Source organism: Myxocyprinus asiaticus, chromosome 20 (genome assembly GCF_019703515.2).
Source record: "Myxocyprinus asiaticus isolate MX2 ecotype Aquarium Trade chromosome 20, UBuf_Myxa_2, whole genome shotgun sequence".
NCBI lineage: Eukaryota > Metazoa > Chordata > Actinopteri > Cypriniformes > Catostomidae > Myxocyprinus > Myxocyprinus asiaticus.
In genome coordinates, this window is record NC_059363.1 from 30276050 (window position 1) to 30298618 (window position 22569).

A 22569-nucleotide genomic window follows, 5' to 3' on the forward strand; every position below is an offset into this window, starting at 1 on the left:
TCAGTTTGAACCAGTCTGGCCATTCTTTGTTGACCTCTCTCATCAACAAGGCATTTCCATCCACAGAACTGCCCCTCACTGGATGACAATTACAAATTGTATTACATTACAATTTGAAATAAATGCTCAACTTCTTAAACTACTCAAAGAATTCTCATAAAAAAATCCTCCATGTGCAGCAATGACAGCTTTGCAGATCCTTGGCATTCTAGCTGTCAGTTTGTCCAGATACTCAGGTGACATTTCACCCCACACTTCCTGTAGCACTTGCCATAGATGTGGCTGTCTTGTCGGGCACTTCTCACGCACCTTACAGTTTAGCTGATCCCACAAAATCTCAATGGGGTTAAGATCCATAACACTCTTTTCCAATGATCTGTTGTCCAATGTCTTTGTGTCTTTGCCCACTCTAACATTTCTTTTTGTTTTTCTGTTCCAAAAGTGGCTTTTTCTTTGCAATTCTTCCCATAAGGCCTGCACCACTGAGTCTTCTCTTTACTGTTGTACATGAAACTGGTGTTGAGTGGGTAGAATTCAATGAAGCTGTCAGCTGAGGACATGTGAGGTGTCTATTTCTCAAACTAGAGACTCTGATGTGCTTATCTTCTTGTTTAGTTGTACATCTGGTCTTCCACATCTCTTTCTGTCCTTGTTAGAGCCAGTTGTCCTTTGTCTTTGAAGACTGTAGTGTACACCTTTGTATGAAATCTTCAGTTTTTTGCCACTTTCAAGCATTGTATAGCCTTCATTCCTCAGAACAATGATTGACTGATGAGTTTCTAGAGAAAGCTGTTTCTTTTTTCCATTTTTGACCTAATATTGACCTTAAGACATGCCAGTCTATTGTGCAATAATACACTGACGTAATGAATGATGTATGTAGTCATAAAAAATAGACACCCTTCCCTCGAATTCTGAACACATGTGGTCAAAAGAGATGCACTGGGACGTATGGGTTTCAAGGATGCACTGCTTTGAAGTTGTAATAGTAAAGTTATCAGTAAGTGCCTGTTTAGTTTGTTTTTGCAGTCATGGCTGGTTTGGGCAAAAATGGATGGAGTTTTTCTTTTTTATTGCTTGTTGGTTCAGTGCAGCACACCTGGTTTGTAAGTCTGTTTGAGACCAGGTACCTGGAAGGTGCAGAATCTTTTTGCCCATGATTTGTGTAAATTGTAGACTAGACTATTGTGGTTTGAGTGTGTATCCTGTCTGCTGTGTGTGGGGTGTAATCTGCCAGAGGTTCTGGCATGCACAGGGTTAAGACCAGGCACCCCACCAAGCCTGAGGCCTGCGGGGACGTCCCACAGAGCCGTAAGCCTGCACTGAGCCCACACGCCCTGGAGCAAGGCCAAAAGCACTCACACACTCAACACACACACAAACACATCAAGAAATAGGAGAAGAAACAATAAAAACAGAACTGAGAGAATTGCTAAGACATAGATTGTAAAAACCGAACACATGTTCAGATATTTCAAAGGAAACCCAGCGGTTCAGATCTTTTAATCTTCCCTTTGAAGGGATAGTTCACCCAAAAATTAAAATTCTGTGATCATTTACTCACCCCTCATGTTGTTTCAAACCTATATGACAGTCTCTTTACATGGAACACAAAAGGAGATGTTAGGCAGAATGTTTGTCTTAGTCACTATTCACTTTTATAAGACAGATGGACTTTGAAACACTTGGCCCATTTTATCTGAGACAGTCCTGATACTGGTCCTGGTATGTGGGTCATTTGGCTCCAAATGAAAGAGGACACTGAAGGTTGTCTATGAGGTTGGATTACAAACGGCATAGCTATTCACACAGTGTCAATGCATTTGTTGTCAGGTGGTGTTGTTGGGGAACCCGCCAAACGTAGCCCCACTGCTGTAATGTAGCTTGACGGAGAAGGTTGCGTTTAGTCTGTGAAACAGTCCGGCAAGGCTCGGCAGGTGTGAGAAATTGACAGGAGATGTTGCCTGGCACTGACAGACTGTAAGTGTGGAAACACTAACAGTTGTTTGTCTCTCTCCTCACAGATTATGTTTATTTCGAAAACTCCTCCAGTAACCCACTGCTGATCAGGAGGATAGAGGAGCTCAACAAGGTGAGTGTGAAATAAACGTGTGTCGCTGAACCCACACCTATGTTACTGACAAATCTAAAAACGACAACTTTCCACACTTTCATTCCTTCCCATCTGAAAACACACTTTGGTCTTGGAACCTAGAACCAGATCTTATACAGAACTTGCTCAGTTCCATAAAAATAGAAAGTGGAATCTAATGATTTTCATTATTTTCAGTTCCATTAACAGTTCTCGAACAGGCATTTTTCTGACGTTAAAGGAATGCTGTACTGAGTACTCTGACATTGTGTTCTGGACTACTATTCAGCCGTGCCGCTTCTTAATCTACAGCACGAAACATAGAGTGCAACCATTTGTCTGATTCCCAATCAAATGACACAAGCCGGTTCTTTTTAGTGAAAACTAAAAATGACTAAAGTACTCTAACATTAGTCATGTTTTCATCTAAGTTATAGATTTAATTCACGCGCAAAATCATAACATCGCAAGAACAATTTGCAAATAAAGCTGCATTTCCATCCATCCCATGTGTTTAAGAGAACAAAATCATCACTTCTGGGAAATAAAAATGGAAGTTGAAGCCACTGTGGCACTTTTTTTAAATGTAGTGAATTACTTGGAGTTTTGAGTGTGCAGACAAAATGCTCTGACGAACCTCATGTTCGCTAGCGCTCAGTGGCTCAAGTTAAGTTTTGAAGCGAAAGCGTGTCTGGCGGTTCTGGGAGGTAATAGTAGCCAATCATTTTGATGACAGGCTTTGGGTCTGTTCCAAAACCTATTGAGCGTCCACTGGAGGCAGCATTTTAAGACATCATAGGCGTGCTCCCGATGCAAAGTCTTTTCCAAAAGGTAGGTATCTTAATTATGCTGCCTCTGAAGATATCTCGTTTTGGACAGATTCTAAGGTAGCATTGTATGTATCCTTTCCCGGGAAGGTGATCCAAGAATGCACCGTGGTGAGCTCGGTGAAAAAAATAAATCCAAGATGGCGGACGAAGCGTGATAAATTTAGATTATAAATATACTTGTAATCCATTCAATACTGAAAAGTATCAATAAATAGCAGTTTAATATGATACAAAACCGACTATTTTGCCAAAAATGTGTGTGTGCTGTCCGTATTTGTGCTCATTAGAGAATCGCGTAGGCATAAGGTATCATTGTATTAAAATCAGTTGCGAGTCGAGTCACCTGTGCGCTGCACGTGAGGAGCGCTATTTGAAAAATGTGCGGAGCTGCCGCCTATGTAGAGCATTCCAAATTGCTCTCTTATGAGGCATCATTTCAGTAAGGGTGCTGCCATAGAAGACAGCGAGACAGCTCACTTAGTTTTAGAACAGACCCTTTGTGTCCGGCATTTCAGAATAACCAGAGCAACATTTCATATGCTCTGAGCGAATTATGTATTCACATGGCTTGAGGCAAAGTCGCATGACTTTTTAGATGCACATCTATATTCCTATATAATTTCTATAAAAACATTTATAGAGAGGAAATTGGTTTCCATGTTGGTCTCCATCCAGCATTTTTTATGCAGTTTATCTGACAATTTGCCTAAAAATATGTAGATGGAAACCCAGCAACAGAGAGTATTTATATGCATGATCATACACTAATTATGCTTAACAAGCCGACAATGGGTGTGGTCATGTAAACGCCTTAATTGGCTTTCCTTATGGGGTAAGGTCATTAACGGTTTAAGCAAAAACCGATCGGCACGATTTTACACCTTTACCAAACAAGGTGTTTTTACCCACTTATCTAATGTGCGCTAATACGTGCCTGTTTGTTTTGATTCAAATGAGAATAAAGTCTCATGTAAACATGGTTTTCTTGTGTTGTCACATTTTTTTGAATGAGCAGATTTGTGGTAGTTATCAGCATATTGGTGTGCACGTAAACAAGTTCTGTGTTTCCTGTACTACTTTTCAGCGGTACTGCTCGGCCACTACTAAATCTACAATGCAAAACTTACAGCGCAACCAGTGTTGTCTTATTCCCTAATGAATTATTCTGAGACAATTGTTTTTAGTGAATTAAAGAGACTTATGAATAGAAAGTTTTGACTTAGGGCAGTGAATGTAATAACAATTAAATTTTTCATATCTTAATATTTCTCCCTTAAAGACCTAAGAAAACAAAAATGGAAGTACCAGAATCGTTAAAAAAAGTTGGAAATGAAACAATTTCTGTCTCTAATCACTCTACACCTCTCCTTCCTTGTATCATTAGATCCTCTTATATAACTCAGGATGTGCAGAGGTGTTTAAGTCATGGTTGTGATTTAATCCTCATTTGCATATTGAGGCCTTCTTAGCAGTTGATTGGTCTAAAGGCTGTTGCTGTGACAACTCTTTCTGTTTGCAGACTGCAAATGGGAACGTGGAGGCCAAAGTGGTGTGCTTCTACCGACGAAGAGATATCTCCACAACGCTCATCGCCCTCGCAGACAAACATGCACGTAAGTGGAAATTGACATGCAGATATTCAGTGATTTTTGGAAAGCCTTCATAAGGCCCCTCTGAAGTTAGGAGTGAAATGGGAGTGAAGCAAAGCAAATTAATGCAGTGAGTTACTATTATGTTCCTTAAACATTTGCTACCAATGCTAGTTTTAACTTGGATAGCAATGAGTCTTTTCAGCAGTACATTTATTTATCATGAAGCATTTTATGTGTTTTTTTGCTTTAAGATTTTATGTATTTATTTTATATACAATTTAAGGTTGAATTGTTCAGATAGGCTTTTATGATCTTTTAAGCTTCAAGGTGGACTTCAAATAAAATAAGCAATTTATCCATTTAGAATTTTTTTCTCTTCACTTTCCTTTTGATTTCTCCTTTTCTGTCACAAGTAGGGATGACAATTTTCAGACATTTTCATAATCAGTTGTTGTGGAAGTTAATAATCGATTCATCGTTAATGTTAATACTGCAAATCCTATGTGGAAATATACTCCAAATAATGTGCATGCAGCCTAATGTTTAAATATAATTTACATGAACATACTTTTTTTTATTTTTATTCTCCTCTCCTCTTTTCTCCCCCAATTTGGAATGCCCAATTCCCAATGCGCTCTAAGTCCTCGTGGTGGCGTAGTGACTCGCCTCAATCTGGGTGGCGGAGGACAAATCTCAGTTGCCTCCACGTCTGAGACCGTCAATCAGTGCATCTTATTACGTGGCTTGTTGAGCGCGTTACTGCGGAGACGTAGCACGTGGAGGCTTCACACTATTCTCTGCGGCATCCATGCTCACCACACGCCCCACTGAGAGCGAGAACCACACATAGCGACCACGAGGAGGTTACCCCATGTGACTCTACCCTCCCTAGCAACAGGGCCAATTTGGTTGCTTAGGAGACCTGGCTGGAGTCACTCAGCACACCCTGGATTCGAACTCGCGACTCCAGTCAGCGTCTTTACTAGCTGAGCTACCCAGGCCCCCAACATGAGCATACTTAAGAAATGCAACTATTGGCATTTTCCTCTAAAAAAAAATTTCTTAGTGTATTTTAATACATTTTAGCTATGTTTAGAAAAAATGTGGGAATTGTTTAATAACTGTTAATGAATTATTATTAATAATATCTTGTATAGAAGTGATATTTGAGTTAAAACCACATCGTGGATGGTTGGATATTTCGGACCCTTGGACTTCGATCACTGACGTAATTGTAGGTTGGGATGAAACAAGGAGACCGGCAGATCAACAGTGCAAAAAGAGTGAATCAACACACAATCACAGTGTATGCAGAAAACATAATATTAATCTATAAAGAAACGCTCTGTGATTGGTTACATTGAGCATGCTTCATCTTTAGAAGAGAGGAAGTGAAGGATTCGCTGTGTCTGTGTTTCTTAGTCTTGTGTTGTGGACAAAACAGCACGCAAGCGGCAGTACACCCTCTAGCGGCACCCTGTATAGACAGATTTTTTGCAACGTCTTCTGGCATGATTGCTCCGCATTTGTGCTGAAATTTATTAATTAATGATTGATAAGCTTTATCGATCAAATTATTAATGAAAATTAATTGATCAGCGATTAATCATTAACACTCCATGTCACAAGTGCTAGAGACGGCACTATAACCCAAACTACACTGAAGGTCAAAACGTTGAATGTGTCTGCTACTTTTCACCCTAACATTTGTCACTTAGTAGGTTCGGTTTCATTTGGGAACTCCAGCTTGCATACGGTCAAACACTCAGCCTTTCAATGTACAGTATACTCTTTTGACCACGAGCCCATACAAACCCGTATGACTCATATGCACTGCTTTGTGATACTTTTTCAGCACAGTCAACGGAAGGCACGTCCACCGATGACATGCAAAGACGTGGACGGTCAGCATGTACTGTGCTGATAATTTGCACAAGGAAAACTGAAGTATACTGTACATTGCCCTTTAGAATGTAGCTGCCTATGTAGAAGGTGGATAGCGAGGCAGCTCACTAGGTTTTGGAGCATTAGAGGTTGTGTGTTAGTCAGAAGTATAGTCTACACAAGTGAACGCAGATGCATCTAGCTATGCAAGCTTGATTTCAAATATTATTCCATTCCGAATTGTGTCCTAGTGCAATTCTAAACACAATCCAAGTATGCATTGTATTCTTGGGTTGCCGCATGGGGATCTATACCAGACATTAGCGTAAATGGTCTGCTTCTGGACAGTTTTCTTTAAGTTAACTGTTCCCATGATGTCCTAACACCCTTTGTTGCAAGCCGCAATGACTTGATGCTGTCTACGCTGGAAACGTTAAAGTTTATATTCTAAATGACATGCTGCATAAAAGTAGTTAATCTAAATCATGCTGTGTATGTACAGTGGCCCCAAAAAGTATTTGGGCACTTGAGCTGACCTTAAAAATGCATGAATTCCTACACATTTGAGAACAAAACATTAAACCAATTTGCATTTATTGAAAAGAAAGCTAACATAAGCACACTTTTCAAGCAGGACATTTCACAATGAAGCTTAAGTTTTAAATTATAAAACAACAGACGTATGGTTTAAAATTCCACAAATTATTTGGACACCTGATAATTGCTTCATTAAAGATTACAAGTTCAAGTATTTTAGTTTTTTGTTTGCAATCCTTTCGTTCGCAGAACTTATTGACAACGTCTGGGCATAGAATAAACAAGATTTGTAAAAGCTGTGGTGAAAGCTTCCTCCAGGTTTCAGCCACCGAAGCTTTCAGTTCATCCACACTAGAACATCGACAATCTGATATTTTCTTCTCCATTGCATCCCATAGGTACTCTATAGGGTTTAGGTCAGAGCTGTGGGAGGGCAATTCTAGGACCTTAATTTTCTTTTTTCCAAAGTATTCTTTCAATAGGCGGCTGGTATGCTTTGGATTGTTATCCTGTTGAAAGAGCCACTTCTGTGTCTTACTGATTTCTGAAAGTTTGCATCCAGAATTTCTCTGTACACTTTAGAGTTCATGATTCCATCAACGAACACAAGCTCACTGACACCACTGTAACACCCTGTCTACACCGGGCGCAAGTGGTGCATTGCGTCAAAAGCAATAGACCCCCATTATAATCAATGATGCTGTCTTCACTGGAAGCGTCCATCGCACCGACAATAAATGGGTGTCCCGTTCCATTTTGCGCTGAACATGCTGGTGCTACTACACAAATTAAATGGTTTAGAATGTTCGTTTTGATGTGTACAGTGTAGATAGCCTCAAGCCGTTGCGTCACGTCAACTGATGCACCTGTTGTAGATGGGCTGTAAGAGAAACAGCCCCAGACTCTGACATTTCCACCTCTGTGCTTTACAGTACCCTTAGTGCAGTGTGGCTGGAATTCTTCCCCTGCCTTTCTCGACACAAATACTCTGCCATTTAAATCCATGCAGGTTCAATTCGGAGTGATTTGATAAGACAGTTCTCCAAAAGCTGCTGTCATTCTGTGCATGTTCTTTTGCCAATTTTGTCCTGGCTTTCTTATTCTTTAAGCTAATGAATGGTTTTCGCCACATTACTCTTCCTATGTACCCATAATTACTGATCCTGTTTTGAATGGTCTGCGAACTAAGTTGTATCTAGTAATTCTCATTGATGTGTGAGGCAATCCTTGCAGCTGTTTGTTGCCTGTTTCTCTTGATTTTACTCAATTATCCAGTCCAATCTGCAGGATGTCTTTCTTGGTCTGCCTGTGCGCTTTCTGTTCTTATTCACAAGTCCTTCATCTTAACATTTTTGCAACATACTCAGTTGTGGAGGATGGAAGATTTAGTTTTTTGCTTATCTGGCGAGAGCACCTATAAAGAAAATGTCAGATCGCCGATGTTCTAGTGTGGATGAACTGAAATCTTTGGTGGCTGAAACCTGGAGGAAACTTTCACCACAGCTTTTACAGAAACTTGTTGATTCTATGCCAAGACGTTGTCGAAGTTCTGCAATGCATTGTGTGAGGAATAAACTAGTATTTAAATTACTTTCTGAACCTAATTTTTGGGCTCTCTGCAGTACCTCTCAAATATGAGATGTTCGAGATGTTTTCCCAGGTTTGACTTCAACCATCTTTTATGTTCTACGGATTCAGGGAAGTCATATGGGTTTGGAACAGGGGCGTAACTAGAGGGAGGGCAGGTTGAGCAGCCTTCCTAGGGCCCGGAGTGAGAGGGGGTATGCAATGGTCAACCAAAATAAACCATAAAAATGGCCGTGGGCCCGAGGGTTGATGAAAAATGACCAAGGCCCCCTAAGGAGTGGGCCTGACAGTTTCTTTGCACTGGGGCCCGCAAGATCCAAGTTATGCTACTGGTTTGGAATGACATTAGTCAGTAAACATTGACAGATTTTCCTTTCTTTAAATGTTGTTAGAGCTTCAGGCAAAAAGCTGTAAGATATGTGTCATCTATTATGAAGTGTTGAGATGACTGACAGACTCTCTTGAATGAAGTGAAGATGTGAGTCTTGTGTAGATGTTAGTGGATCTGTGTTCCTGCTGTGGGCAGAACCTTCCTCTTAAATGGCTGCTGTAGATGTGTATCGGATACCCCATTTGAGGAGTTTGTAAGTATGGAGGTTATACACGGAGCTTATGCATAAAAATAAAAAGAGGTTGTGTTTCAGGCCCATATCACACACTGGTCTGACATCGAGACCGGGAAGCCTGTTTGTTCATGTGGACCACACAGAAGCAGTGAAAAGGAACCGTGTTTGTGTGTGTGAGTGTGTGTGGATTATGGACCTCTCCACAATATGTGAAAAATGCATGGCAGGAATGGTCGTTTACCGCACGGGTGTGGGCTACATCCTGTCTCTGCCAGTGGAAGAGGGGAGGGGAGCTAAAGAATGAGTGGAAGAGTGTACGGAAAAAGAAAATTCAGGCGGAATGAAGGAAAGAGGAAGACACAAAGATCAGTGCAGGCTGGAGGCAGTCTGATGTGCCCTCATGAAACAGCTGGAGGCCCAGTCTCATTAGTGTTGCTTGCAAGCATCACTGTTAAGATTGTGGAGGGAGCTGAACAAACCCCTAACCCTAAAGGTTAGGGTATACTTCGTTTTTCCATGTGGCGGTACGTCTTGCGCAGAGTCGAGCGCTTGACCTTTCAAAGCATACCGCTTTGAATGGGAGCCCATATTGACATGTTTGACACATGCGCAAAACATATCAGTACTCAAAATGTCAACACCATGTGCATGTGCAAAGGACACACACAGACACGGACTATCAGTGTGTCTGGAAAAACTGGGCTGCACGCGGACAATCTGTGCATACTGTGCTGATGACGACATTTGCATCACCTGTGCACGAGACGTTGCATTATGCGGCAAACCGAAATTTACTTTGGCTTTAAAGGAATAGTTCACATAAAAATGACAATTCTCTCATCATTTACTCACCCTTATGATTTGAAGCTCGATTACACTTCCTTGCGTGAGGAAGGGTAATTGAGCTTCAAATCATGATCGTGCAAAGGAGGCTGCAGATGTCTAGATTTATAGTGAAAAAGGAATTACATTTTTTGTCAGTTCTTCACCCAAAACCGATCACAGCACTTTAGAAGACATGGATTAAAACACTAAAATTGTATGGATTACCTTTATGCTGCATTTATGTCCTTTTTGTAGCTTGAAATTGCTGGACTCCATTGACTTTCATTATATTCACATCCTATCTCAATCAAAAAAATCTTTGTTTGTGTTCCGCAGAAGAAAGAAAGTCATACAAGTTTGAGAGGGCATAGTGGTGAGTAAATGATAAGGGAATTTTCAGTTTTGGTTGAACTATTCCTTTAAGTATTAAAGTTAACATGAAATCAAAATTTGCCCTGTTTACTTTTCTTAATACTTCGTTTTTGGTTTTATTGTGAATGATTCATCAGTGCACATTATTCCACAATAAATTCTCAGTGAATAAAATAAAGAACCACCCTATATTTTTTAATAAAAAATTGTGCTTTACTAAGATGTCACATTATGGAACTAAAAAGGTTGCAAACCTATTTTATCATGTGTCATGGACCATAAACGTTTGAACGTGTGAACATGACACCTGAAATCGTGCGGTTTTGAGGTGTGCTATTAGGCTACTTTTCTAAACAAACAGACTTACAATTTTCACCTGGCAGATGATTAAACTGGTGAAAAAAATCTATACTATGATATGAATGAGACTTGGAGATGGGCTCTTTTGACTTGGGGCCAGTAAGCAACCACCTAGAACACCCTAGCAGCTCCACAGAACAACCTTAGCAATCGCATATCTATGCCCATCTACCACCCGCAACACATGGTGAGTTTTGCATGGGGAAGTATCTCACACATTATTTAGTAATGTAAAAGTCTAGTTTCTAGTGCTCTTTGACCCCTGATATAACCCAACAGAGCTTGTGCCATTGAAACTTAACTTCTCTAGTGTTGTCAGAGTTGGCAACATGCGGGTGGTGTGACTCACAGATGAAATATTTTGCTCTCTGTGATGCTGGCTCCACCTCGCTGAGCCCTGAGCGCATGAGGCAGCAAGGCGCCATGTGTGCCGTGAAACAGGGAGAGAGAGAGTCCTTGCCCTGCTGTGAACTACTCCCTAGATGCACCTCACACGTTGGCCTCGGCCGCTTCACTTGTTTGTGCTTTCTGCCAGACCTCTCAGTGCTGAGTGGAACAGCTTTAAGTCTCAGCTGTCAGAGCAAGCATGTGTGTAACATTCTTCCTGAATTGGAAGGGGAAAATAAACAAACGGAGCGAATGGAAAATGCACTAGAATTCATCGCTGTATCCACTCTTGTGTCCTTTTCGACAAGAATGTTGTGCGTGTTGTGTGTTTATGTGAACGCATCTGAGTGAGGAAGTACAAAGTGAAAGTTAGTGCTCACCACAGCTCAATGAATTTAGGTTTTATAGTGTGGTTATGGAGGCGTTGTGTGTTTTATATGTATTAATGTGTGTATGTGAGAGGTGGATGAATGAATCTGGTCTCCATCCTCCAGTTATGTGTCATAGAACAGGTCATGCTCAAAGATCGCTCTTCTCTTTTGGGATGAGAATCACAAATAGTTTGTTAAAGGAAAACTATAAAAAGTGACCATGGTCAGATTCTATTTTTTAGCCAATCAAAAGACTTATAGGCAACTTTTGTCTGTCAGCAGTTTGCACATTTACAGGGCAGCCCAGGAAGCTGCGAGCGTGGTAGTTGCAGCGGAGTCAGATGCAGTATTCAGCTTCTGAAAGCTTATAAATATAAGTTATAAAACTGAACTAAATAAACACTGAGATGATGCACTGCTTATGTCTTCATCTCTGATTACAACAATCTCAACGGTACAGTGGTACCTTATGAGGGTGGGGTTTTAGTAAGAAAGTACACGTTAAGGCCATGTTTACACAAATCAATTTTCATTTAAAAACGCACTGATTTTGCTATGTTTACATCTCTTATCCACACTAGAACGGTGTTTTCCTCCACCTAAAATGGAGACTTGTGGTGATAAATGTATTCTTGGAGCTTTTCTCCATAGATGTACATTATTTTTACTGCATAAACTGTGGGGTAATGTGTTAAAGTTCACACCGGTCTCCATGTATCATCCACATTGACAATCACATCAGTTCTCGCCGAGAGAGCATGCATGCAGGTACAAAAAAAAAAAAAAAAAACTTAAAAGGATAGTCCACCCAAAAATGAAAATTCTCTCATGATTTACTTACCCTCCTGGTTTCCCAGATGTGCATGACTGACATAAAAATCCACATAAAGGGAACATAAATGTAATTCATCTATTTCTCACCCACACCTATCATATTGCTTCAGAAGATATGGATTTAACCACCAGAGTCATCTAGAGTACTTTTATGTTGCCCTTATGTAGATTTTGGTCCTTCAAAATTTTGGCACTCATTCACATCACACATTGTGAGGACCAACAGAGCTCAAATATTCTTCTGAAACACTTCGTTTGTGTTCAGCAGATGAAAGAAAATCATGCACATCTGGGATGTCATGAGGGTGAGTAAATAATGAGAGAATTTTCATTTTTGAATGAACTAACCCTTTAAATGAAATTATATTTAGAGGAAAATACCAATACTTGCATTTCTTATGTGTATTTATTTAAATTATATTTAAACAGTAGGCTACATGCACATACTATACTTTCATGTTTCATGTTTTCACATTTCCTTCTAAAGTTAGGATTTTTTCTCCAAAGCAATGTTGATGTTTTCAGGTTTGCATCAGAACTGTTGTCACACTTTATATAGCCTAAATAAACCTTTAATTGAAGAAAAATATGCATTTTGTATTTTTTTTTTTTTTTTTTTTAGGCTGTTCACCACTTTATTTTTGCTCTCTTATAAAGATTAATCGATTTTTATTCTTTAACGTTAAGGATTGTCAAATAAGGATTTCTTAATGTGCATTCCTAATTACAGTATTTAAAAAAGAAAAAGAAAACTGAACCAGTTCTGAAGAAATGGCTGTTGATTTTCAACCCTACCTCTCTTCATACCTTTCCTCTCCTCCACCTGGTAAGGTGATTCATTCATCAATAATTGATCATTGGTTTAGACAGGTGAGATAGAGAGGTAATTTGTAGAGAGCATAGGCAGGGTGCAAAGCCAATTGATTGGCTTCTCTCTCTCTCTCTCTCTCTCTCTCTCTCTCTCTCTCTATCTCTCTAGATATACTAAGGATGGAGTTTACGGAGTTTAGCGCCTCTCATCTTGTTGGCTCTCAAGGACGCATGTGGCAGCTCTTAGCCACAGGGCTGTTCCTCTGCGCTCTCCCTCTCTCACCACCTCTCTTCATCTTTCCCCATTCACACACTCTTAGTTTTTGGCACCGTCTCAATCCCTCACTCTGTCTGCATCTCATCAGGGGTTGTCAATACTCCATACACAGCTGTAAATAGCACAGTTACTGATGTGCACCGCTTGGAAAGTGTCCGCCAGCTTCCGTATCTGGGGTTCAGTGTAGTTTCAGATTTCTTTATACCTATCAGATGAGGATAAAACAGTGGTGTGTGATGGGTAACGAGTATTGCCGTTCTTGTCAGCTGAATGCCAGAGAGGGTGAAGAAGAGGAGGAAATACATATTGATTTCAGACAAACATTTTTTTTTTCTTCTTCAGAAAAGCCCTTGATTCCTTTTTGTTCTGCTCCCTGTCTTTACCTCTGTTCCTCTCTCCATGTTTCTCTCTCTCTCTTTTACTAATGAAACTCCAAATGAATTGGAGCACGTTCGCTGGTTTTCCTCCCTCCCTTCTGATTCTCTCCCACTTATCATTCACCACTGCACTCTGCCTCCATACACCACATATATCTAGGGTTTGTTGACAGACCTCCTCTCGCTTAAACCTCTACTCTCTTTGTAATTCGGAGGTGAAAATGTGTTTGGGTAAACTGAATTTAAAGATGACGTTTGTGTTGTCCATCACTTGCTTTTGGCTTTTAACAGTCATTTTTGCGGATTTAATTTGATCAGCCTCCGTTTGGGTTCTGAAGAATGGCCAGTAACAGTCTCATCCACTCCTTGATGTTACTTCAATTAATAGACCAGCATGCAACAAAGTGGTAGCTCATTCAAATAATGGCGCAGCAGTCTTTGCAAAAGTTTGTACAGACAACACTGACTAAATTTGCTGAAAATGTTTGTAGACTTTGTGGTTAGAATTTCCATCCATTTTAAAAGTCATAAGTTCTAACTATTTCATGGACATGACTTTGCAAACAAAGCAGAATATACAGTTTAATGCATGAATCTGTTTGTATAATTAGTTGCAAAAAAAGACACAGGCCTGACCATTTGTCTTGCTAAACTCTCAAATTGATACAATGGTATGATGCAACGAATGAACCTCACAAACAGGTAAATCTAGAAGCGAATTCTACATTAGAAGTGTTCATTTTAGCAGCCTGATAAGAGTAAAAACATTTCCTGGTTGACTTATTTGGAACCTTTGCATAATGTAGTTGACTAGAAGCCATCTGATCCAAACTACCAGTTTTTCCAGAGGCACGCAAAGGTGGCCCAGTAATTAAAGATCTAGGCAGGGGTCAGTGTTTTTTATTTTTTATTTTTAGGGGCACAGTTAAAAATTTAGGGGCAAAAATGTATCATCAAACAGCATACATATGCAAAAGCAGGCATTAAGTGTTAAATGAATGTTCTGGGTTCAATACAAGTTAAGCTCAATCAACAGCATTTGTGGCATAATGTTAATTACCACAAAAATTAATTTTGTCTTGTCCTCCTTTTCTTAAAAAAAAGAAAAGAGCAAAAATGGAGGTTACAGTGAGGCACTTACAATGGAAGTGAATGGGGCCAATTTTTGGAGGGTTTAAAGGCAGAAATGTGAAGCTTATAATTTTATAAAAGCACTTATATTATTTCTTCTCATTGTATTATTTGAGCTGTAATTTTGTTTAAATTGTCATGTTTACAGTTTTGGTGTTTTAGGGTTTGTTAACATAGCATCGTCATGGCAATGAAGTTGTAAAATTGGATATAATTTTACAGAAAGTTAGTAAGTGATTGTATCACACGTAAATCATGTTAACACGCATATTGTTTACGTCTTGTGGCTAAACTTTTGAAACAGTGAGAATTTTAACAAAACAAATTGGCCCCCATTCACTTCCATTGTAATTGCCTCAACTGAAACTCAGATATTTGCTTTTTTTTTTTTTTTTTTTTTTAAAGAAAAGGAGGGAGGAGGCGAAAGTATTTTTTGTGGTAATCAAGATTATGCTACAAATGCTGTTGATTGAGCTTAACTTGTATTGAACCCGGAACATTCATTTAAGAAAATAAATATAAAAGGTAGCCAAATTACAGTAGAGTTTCCTTTCTTTGACTTTTAGGAGAATTGGAAGAGGAGATGGAGAACCCTGAAATGGTGGATCTCCCAGAGAAACAGAAGCATCAGCTCAGACACAGAGAGCTCTTTCTCTCCAGACAGCTCGAGTCTCTGCCCGCCACACACATCAGGTAACTCACAAAAGCCTTTGCTAATATTAAGGATATGCTTCATTCAGCAGTGGGTGTGCATGCTCTTCCCTAGCAGCTGGCTGGACTCGCTCTCATTACTGTCGGTGCGTGAGTCACAAACCTCGCAAACATACCCGGGGCCTTCAATCTTTTCATGTTCCGTCCTAATGGAATCACCTCAGCAGAAGTATATTAACCTCTCGTTCATTCACACCATTTTTCTTGTTGATATGAATTCAACAGAAAACAATTGAGATTGAGTCAGTCTCATTCTTGTTCAAGGGGTTGCATTCCTTGTCAAGCCATTTTATATAGAACATGCAGATATTCTCAGGAAACTGCCCTGTCAGCAGAATGCTCTTACAACCATTGCATCTTCTGGTGTCCTACTTAGAAAAACTTGAAGTGTTGGCTATGTCACATCTGACTCAGATTGAGTTGGATCTCACAACCATGTAAATTAGGTGGCGCTGAGTTCTTGGACCAAGTTGGACTCAAGGGTGGAGCAAGCCAACCTTTTATCCTGTCTGGATGAACAGGTTCTTGACTGTTGTTTTGTGAATGGAAGTAGACAGCCAACATCAAGCCTTTCAGGGATTGGGATAATTCCTCAAGTGACTCCAATTCAAAAGATCCTTGAATAAAATGTTCTTTCTTGATTACAGGACTGTAGGGATGTGCCTCAAGGCAAATACTTTCAGGGCTCGACAATAAGGACTGCCCTATGGCCCGGGGCCAGTGTGAGAGAGACTCAGTCCAGTTGCTAGAACTGTCACTTGCCCGATCGGGCCAGTGCTGCATTTATAACATTAGAAAACAACAAGCGAGAGAGCACAAAAATTGCACGGAGCGAACAAAGTCTTCTAACTGAGCACTCGGAGATGTACGAATGAGATTATATTTAGTTCGCAAAAACGTGCGAGCGAGATTGTATTTAGCTCGCAAAGACGTGAAAGAAATTCCCACAATTTTCGTTTTAACATGTTGGTGATAATTAGTAATCCACACATTGGAACACAAGAAATCAACTTTATGTTGTACTGTAAATCCATCTCTCTTTTTGGATCCCTCTCATCATCTCTTTGTGCAGCATAGACGCTTTTTAACGTGCAAATGCACTCTTGAAAAGGGACAAAGCGCTAGTATTGTTCATACAGTAAAAAAAGTGCCTTTTTTTCTCATTATTTGCCTTTAGAGATGAAGCAATTAATGAAATGTAATACACTTTGTTAAACCCTGGTTGTACACGTGGCTGGAAATCATGAGCTGCTCAGTATCCAAAATGTTAGTATTAGGTAATGTTTCAAAGTGTAAACAGTAATTCGACATGATAATGGCGTTTGATATGAAAAGTAAAATCACTGGCTATTATTATAACCAGAGCTGTTCAGCTTGAAGAAGACACTTTCATATCATCCTCATAACACACCTTTAACATTTCTCATTTCTGGACTGAATAGGTATTTTTGTTCTTTGTGTTTCAGTCAGTGTTCATCTTGTTTGGGTTGTCTGATTTCATGTTTATAGCCACATTCTTAATTCACAGATTAGGCTTAATATCTACCTAATTTATATTACATGTCACAACCGATATAGTAGCATGGTGTTTTCTCTCAGGGATTCTTATGTTTATTACGCTCAGCCCATAATCAAATCTTTAACTCAGTGATTAAATCTTTGGTCCTGCTTTTGAAAACATTATACAGGGCCCGATAATTGACAGGATGACTAAACTGGTGACCGAAAACCCATCCTCTGCTCCACAGAACTCTTTGCTTAAAAACACACGAAACTGGCAGGACAGCAGAGGTTAATATGATTGTATTTACAGTGCATCCGGAAAGTATTCACAGCACTTCACTTTTTCCACATTTTGTTATGTTACAGCCTTATTCCAAAATTGATTAAATTCATTATTTTCCTCAAAATTCTACAAACAATACCCCATAATGACAACGTGAAAGAAGTTTGTTTGAAATCTTTGCAAATTTATTAAAAATAAAAAACTAAAAAAATCACATGTACATAAGTATTCACAGCCTTTGCTCAATACTTTGTTGAAGCACCTTTGGCACCAATTACAGCCTCAAGTCTTTGAGTATGATGCTACAAGTTTGGCACACCTGTTTTTGGGTAGTTTTTCCCATTCTTCTTTGCAGGACCTCTCAAGTTCCATCAGGTTGGATGGGGAGCGTCGGTGCACAGCCATTTTCAGATCTCTCCAGAGATGTTCAATCGGGTTCAAGTCTGGGCTCTGGCTGGGCCACTCAAGGACATTCACAGAGTTGTCCCGGAGCCACTCCTTTGTTATCTTGGCTGTGTGCTAAGGGTCGTTGTCCTGTTGGAAGATGAACCTTCGCCCCAGTCTGAGGTCCAGAGCGCTCTGGAGCAGGTTTTCATCAAGGATGTCTCTGTACATTGCTGCATTTATCTTTCCCTCGATCCTGACTAGTCTCCCAGTTCCTGCTGCTGAAAAACATCCCCACAGCATGATGCTGCCACCACCATGCTTCACTGTAGGGATGGTATTGGCCAGATGATGAGCGGTGCCTGGTTTCCTCCAGACATGATGCTTGCCATTCAGGCCAAAGAGTTCAATCTTTGTTTCTCATGGTCTGAGAGTCCTTCAGGTGCCTTTTGGCAAACTCCAGGCGGGCTGTCATGTGCCTTTTACTGAGGAGTGGCTTCCGTCTGGCCACACTACCATACTGGCCTGATTGGTGGAGTGCTACAGAGATGGTTGTTCTTCTGGAAGGTTCTCCTCTCTCCACAGAGAAATGCTGGAGCTATGTCAGAGTGACCATCGGGTTCTTGGTCACCTCCCTGACTAAGGCCCTTCTCCCCCGATCACTCAGTTTGGCCAGGCGGCCAGCTCTAGGAAGAGTCCTGGTGGTTCCAAACTTCCATTTACGGATGATGGAGGCCACTGTGCTCATTGGGACCTTCAATGCTACAGACATTTTTCTGTACCCTTCCCCAGATCTGTGCCTCGATACAATCCTGTCTCGGATGTCTACAGACAATTCCTTGGACTTCATGGCTTGGTTTGTGCTCTGACATGCACTGTTAACTGTGGGACCTTATATAGACAGGTGTGTGCCTTTCCAAATCATGTCCAATCAACTGAATTTACCACAGGTGGACTCCAATCAAGTTGTAGAAACATCTCAAGGATGATCAGTGGAAACAGGATGCACCTGAGCTCAATTTTGAGTGTCATGGCAAAGGCTGTGAATACTTATGTACAAGTGATTTTTTTTTTTTTTTTTCGTTTTTTTTTTTAATACCTTTGCAAAGATTTCAAACAAACTTCTTTCACGTTGTCATTATGGGGTATTGTTTGTAGAATTTTGAGGAAAATAATGAATTTAATCCATTTTGGAATAAGGCTGTAACAAAACAAAATGTGAAAAAAACAAAGCGCTGTGAATACTTTCCGGATGCACAGTATGAATTTATTTCTGTAAAGCACTTATAGGGGGTTACATAAGGCATACATTTTATCTTGCAATTTATAAATGTGATACAATTTGGGGGGAAATTGTCTTAAAATCGTAATATACATAAAAAATATTTCGCTTCTGACAAATTTTTTAAAAGCAATGATGGTAAAAACAGCTATTTTTCATTTTTGTGTTGGGCCAGTGAAACTTTTGGCAGGGCAAGTAAACATCTGAAGTTCTGGTATGGCCGGGCCAGTATAAATAATCCTTAGCATTGAGCCATGACCTTATTCGGAAAAGCACGAATAATGACTTACTGACTTTTTAAATAATGACTAATGACAAAACTAATAATGAATTCTACAGAATAATTGAAAACATATTCTTTAGACTGACATCGGTCATCCAAAAAGCACAAGGATGAACTGATTATTTTATATATTCAAAATGCAACACAATACATCTCTGAAGCCATTATGACTAAAGTATGAACTTTAAGAATGAAAATGTACAAGGTGTGATTTCAAGTTCAAATCGGATGATTTGTGCGCATCACTGAAATCTTGTCAACTGAGTAAATTAAGCGTGTCAAGAGTAACATGGACTAAGATATTATTTAGGAAAGGGATGAAGAGAGGTAGTGATGAGAATCAACAGACATTTCTTCAGAACTGGTTTGTTAATTAATTAACAATTGTTAATAAATGAAAATCGATTAATCATTCATTATAATAATAATAATAAACTAAGTGGTGAACAGCTTGAAACTCAAAAAATACAAATATATGATTTCATAACGGAGCCTGTCTGTCCATCACATAGCTAACTTTGACCACATCAATGATAAAGGTAATTATTTGGTTAAGCCTTTATTTTAAAAAAATAAATACATTTAAATGCTCCAGAGGTTTACAGTAAATGCTGTATAGAGTGTACATCTATTCCGAATATTCCTGTACGTGGTTACGGATAAACTAAAACATGCTCGTTCTTTTCTCTTTGCTCTTCTGAAAATAGAGAGGCTCGCTCTTACCATATATTCCACTGCATTTTGTTAATTTTGCACATGTAATTTAAGCAAATGATGTGCTCCACATTATATTAAAATATGTTTACATAAAATCAGGCTCCAGTGTATTGTAAAACTTTTTGATAGACTTGCGGTGCTTTCATCTGTGTGTAGGCTATGTTGATTTATTCTAATTTCTTTTAATTTTTTGAAAAAAAAAAAAAAAAAAAAATACATATATATATATCCTCGCTGAAAATGTGTGCTTGACATTTCAGGAAGTGGCCTATATGGGATGCGTAAAAATCTGATCTCACGTGTTTACACTTGTGCATCGATATCCAATCTACTGTATGTCGTGAGTAAAAAATCTGATTTTTTTTATGATGCTGTAAATGCAGCCAAAAGTAACAGTGTTTTCATTTATTTGATATTTAAATGGAATCTTAAAAAAAAAAAAAAAAAAAAATCCAGTGGAACAATCATCTGGCAAAATCAAAATCAAAAAATCAAAAAGGGTGGGAACCCTCTAGATAGTGCTCTTTGTGAGTGCTTGTATAGAGTAAAACTTGCCAGTTGAGAGTTGAGGGCCTTATTGGAAACAATTGTACACTAGTTAGAATTATTGTTTAATTTGAATAATCCCAAAGACTTGTACCTGACATGAAAATGAAAATCCATCCCAATGTCTATAATTTGATTTGATAAAAAGTCTTTATTAAAGAATGACTAGAAAGTTCTTAGTCATGGAAGTTTATTAGTCAAATGCGTGGGAATCCAGGCATATTGTTCAATTAAGCTTAATGGAGTAATAAAAAAATAAAATAAATAATAATTTACTTCATAATTGTCTTAATAATTGGAGACCAGTTTGGTTCGTTTATACTTTTTCAAATGTTATACTTATTATAGCCTCTGAGACACAATCAGAGAAATAAAACACCACTGTTTTCATTTGTTTTAAGGCTAAACCTGGTTCATGATTTTTTTATTTTTTTTTTTAAAGAAAGAAAAAAAAGAAGATTTTTACATATGGTCAGTTTTTTTTTTATTTTTTTAAATGTAATTCATTTTAATTAATGTAAGACATTACTAACTTCAAGAGACCTTCCCCCAACACCATAGGGAACCAACAACTGGCTGATGACTTGAATGTGTTCTTCTGTAGATTTGAAAGGCCCAATCTCACACCCCATACCTGCTCTGACCTTCACTTCACACAAACATCAACACCTCCAACAACCCCCCTCCTCCCCCCTCCTGCTACTCAACCTGCACTGAAGAGGTGTGCTGTGACTTCCGAAAACAAAAGACAAGGAAAGCACAGGGCCCAGATGGTGTTTCACCCGCTTGTCTTAAATCCTGTGCTAACCAGCTGGCCCCCATCTTCACACTGATCTTCAATAGATCACTGGAGCATCGTGAAGTCCCATGCTGCTTCAAATGCTCAATCATCATTCCTGTCCCAAAGAAACCCAAAATCACAGGACTTAATGACTACAGACCCGTCGCTATGATGTCTGTGCTCATGAAATCATTTGAGAGACTGGTGTTGGCCCACCTGAAGACATCACTGGACCCTTTCTAGATCCCCTTCAATTTGCTTATCGAGCAAACAGGTCTGAGGATGGTGCAGTCAACATGGGATTGCATCATATCCTGCAACATCTGGACAGACCAAGGACATATGCAAGGATCCTTTTTGTGGACTTCAGTTCGGCTTTCAACACCATCATCCCAGCTATACTCCAGAATAAATTACACCAACTCTCTGTTCCCATGTCTGTCTGTCAGTGGATCACCAGCTTTCTGACGGACAGGCAGCAGCTAGTGAAATGGGAAATTCACTTCCAGCACCTGCACGATCAGCACTGGTGCCCCCCAGGGATGTGTGCTCTCTCCTCTACTCTTCTCCCCGTACACAAATGACTGCATCGCCAAGGACCCTTCTGTCAAGCTCCTGAAGTTTGCAGATGACATTACTGTCATCTGCCTCATCCAAGATGAGTCTGTATACAGAAGGGAGGTTGAACGGCTGGCTCACTGGTGTAGTCAAAACAACCTTGAGCTGAACACGCTCAAAACGGTGGAGATGATTGTGGACTTTAGGAGGAACACACCAACACTGACCCCCCCCTCACCATTCTGAACAGCACTGTGGCAGCAGTGGAGTCATTCAGGTTCCTGGACACTGCCATCTTACAGGACCTGAAGTGGGAGACCCACATTGACTCCATTGTGAAAAAGGCCCAGCAGAGGTTTCTTCGCCAGTTAAGGAAGTTCAACCTGCCACAGGCGCTGCTGATACAGTTCTACTCAGCAGTCATTGAGTCTGTCCTCTGCACTTCAGTAACTGTCTGGTTTGATGCAGCTACGAAATCGGATATCAGAAGACTACAAAGGACAGTTTGGACTGCTGAGAGGATTCTTGGTTGCTCCCTTCAAGAACTGTACACTTCCAGAGTGAGGAAAAAGGCTGGGAAAATCACTCTGGACCCCACTCACCCAGCCCACTACCTTTCTGAACAGTTGCCTTCTGGCTGGCGCTACAGAGCACTGAGCACCAGAACCATCAGGCACAGAAACTGTTTT

The 22569-nt window shown here is 39.8% G+C and overlaps 1 protein-coding gene across 2 annotated transcripts in view; it reads left to right on the plus strand.

Annotated features, from left to right (window-relative positions):
* LOC127411320 (metastasis-associated protein MTA1-like) overlaps positions 1–22569 on the plus strand; it is a 72904-nt gene that overhangs the window by 22912 nt on the left and 27423 nt on the right. The window contains exons 2-4 of one of the 2 annotated variants that reach the window (XM_051646816.1): positions 2025–2092; positions 4442–4535; positions 15399–15525. In XM_051646816.1, the coding sequence (XP_051502776.1) occupies positions 2025–2092; positions 4442–4535; positions 15399–15525 (289 nt within the window). The remainder of the gene's footprint in view (positions 1–2024; positions 2093–4441; positions 4536–15398; positions 15526–22569) is intronic. The other variant, XM_051646817.1, reaches the window with a different exon arrangement.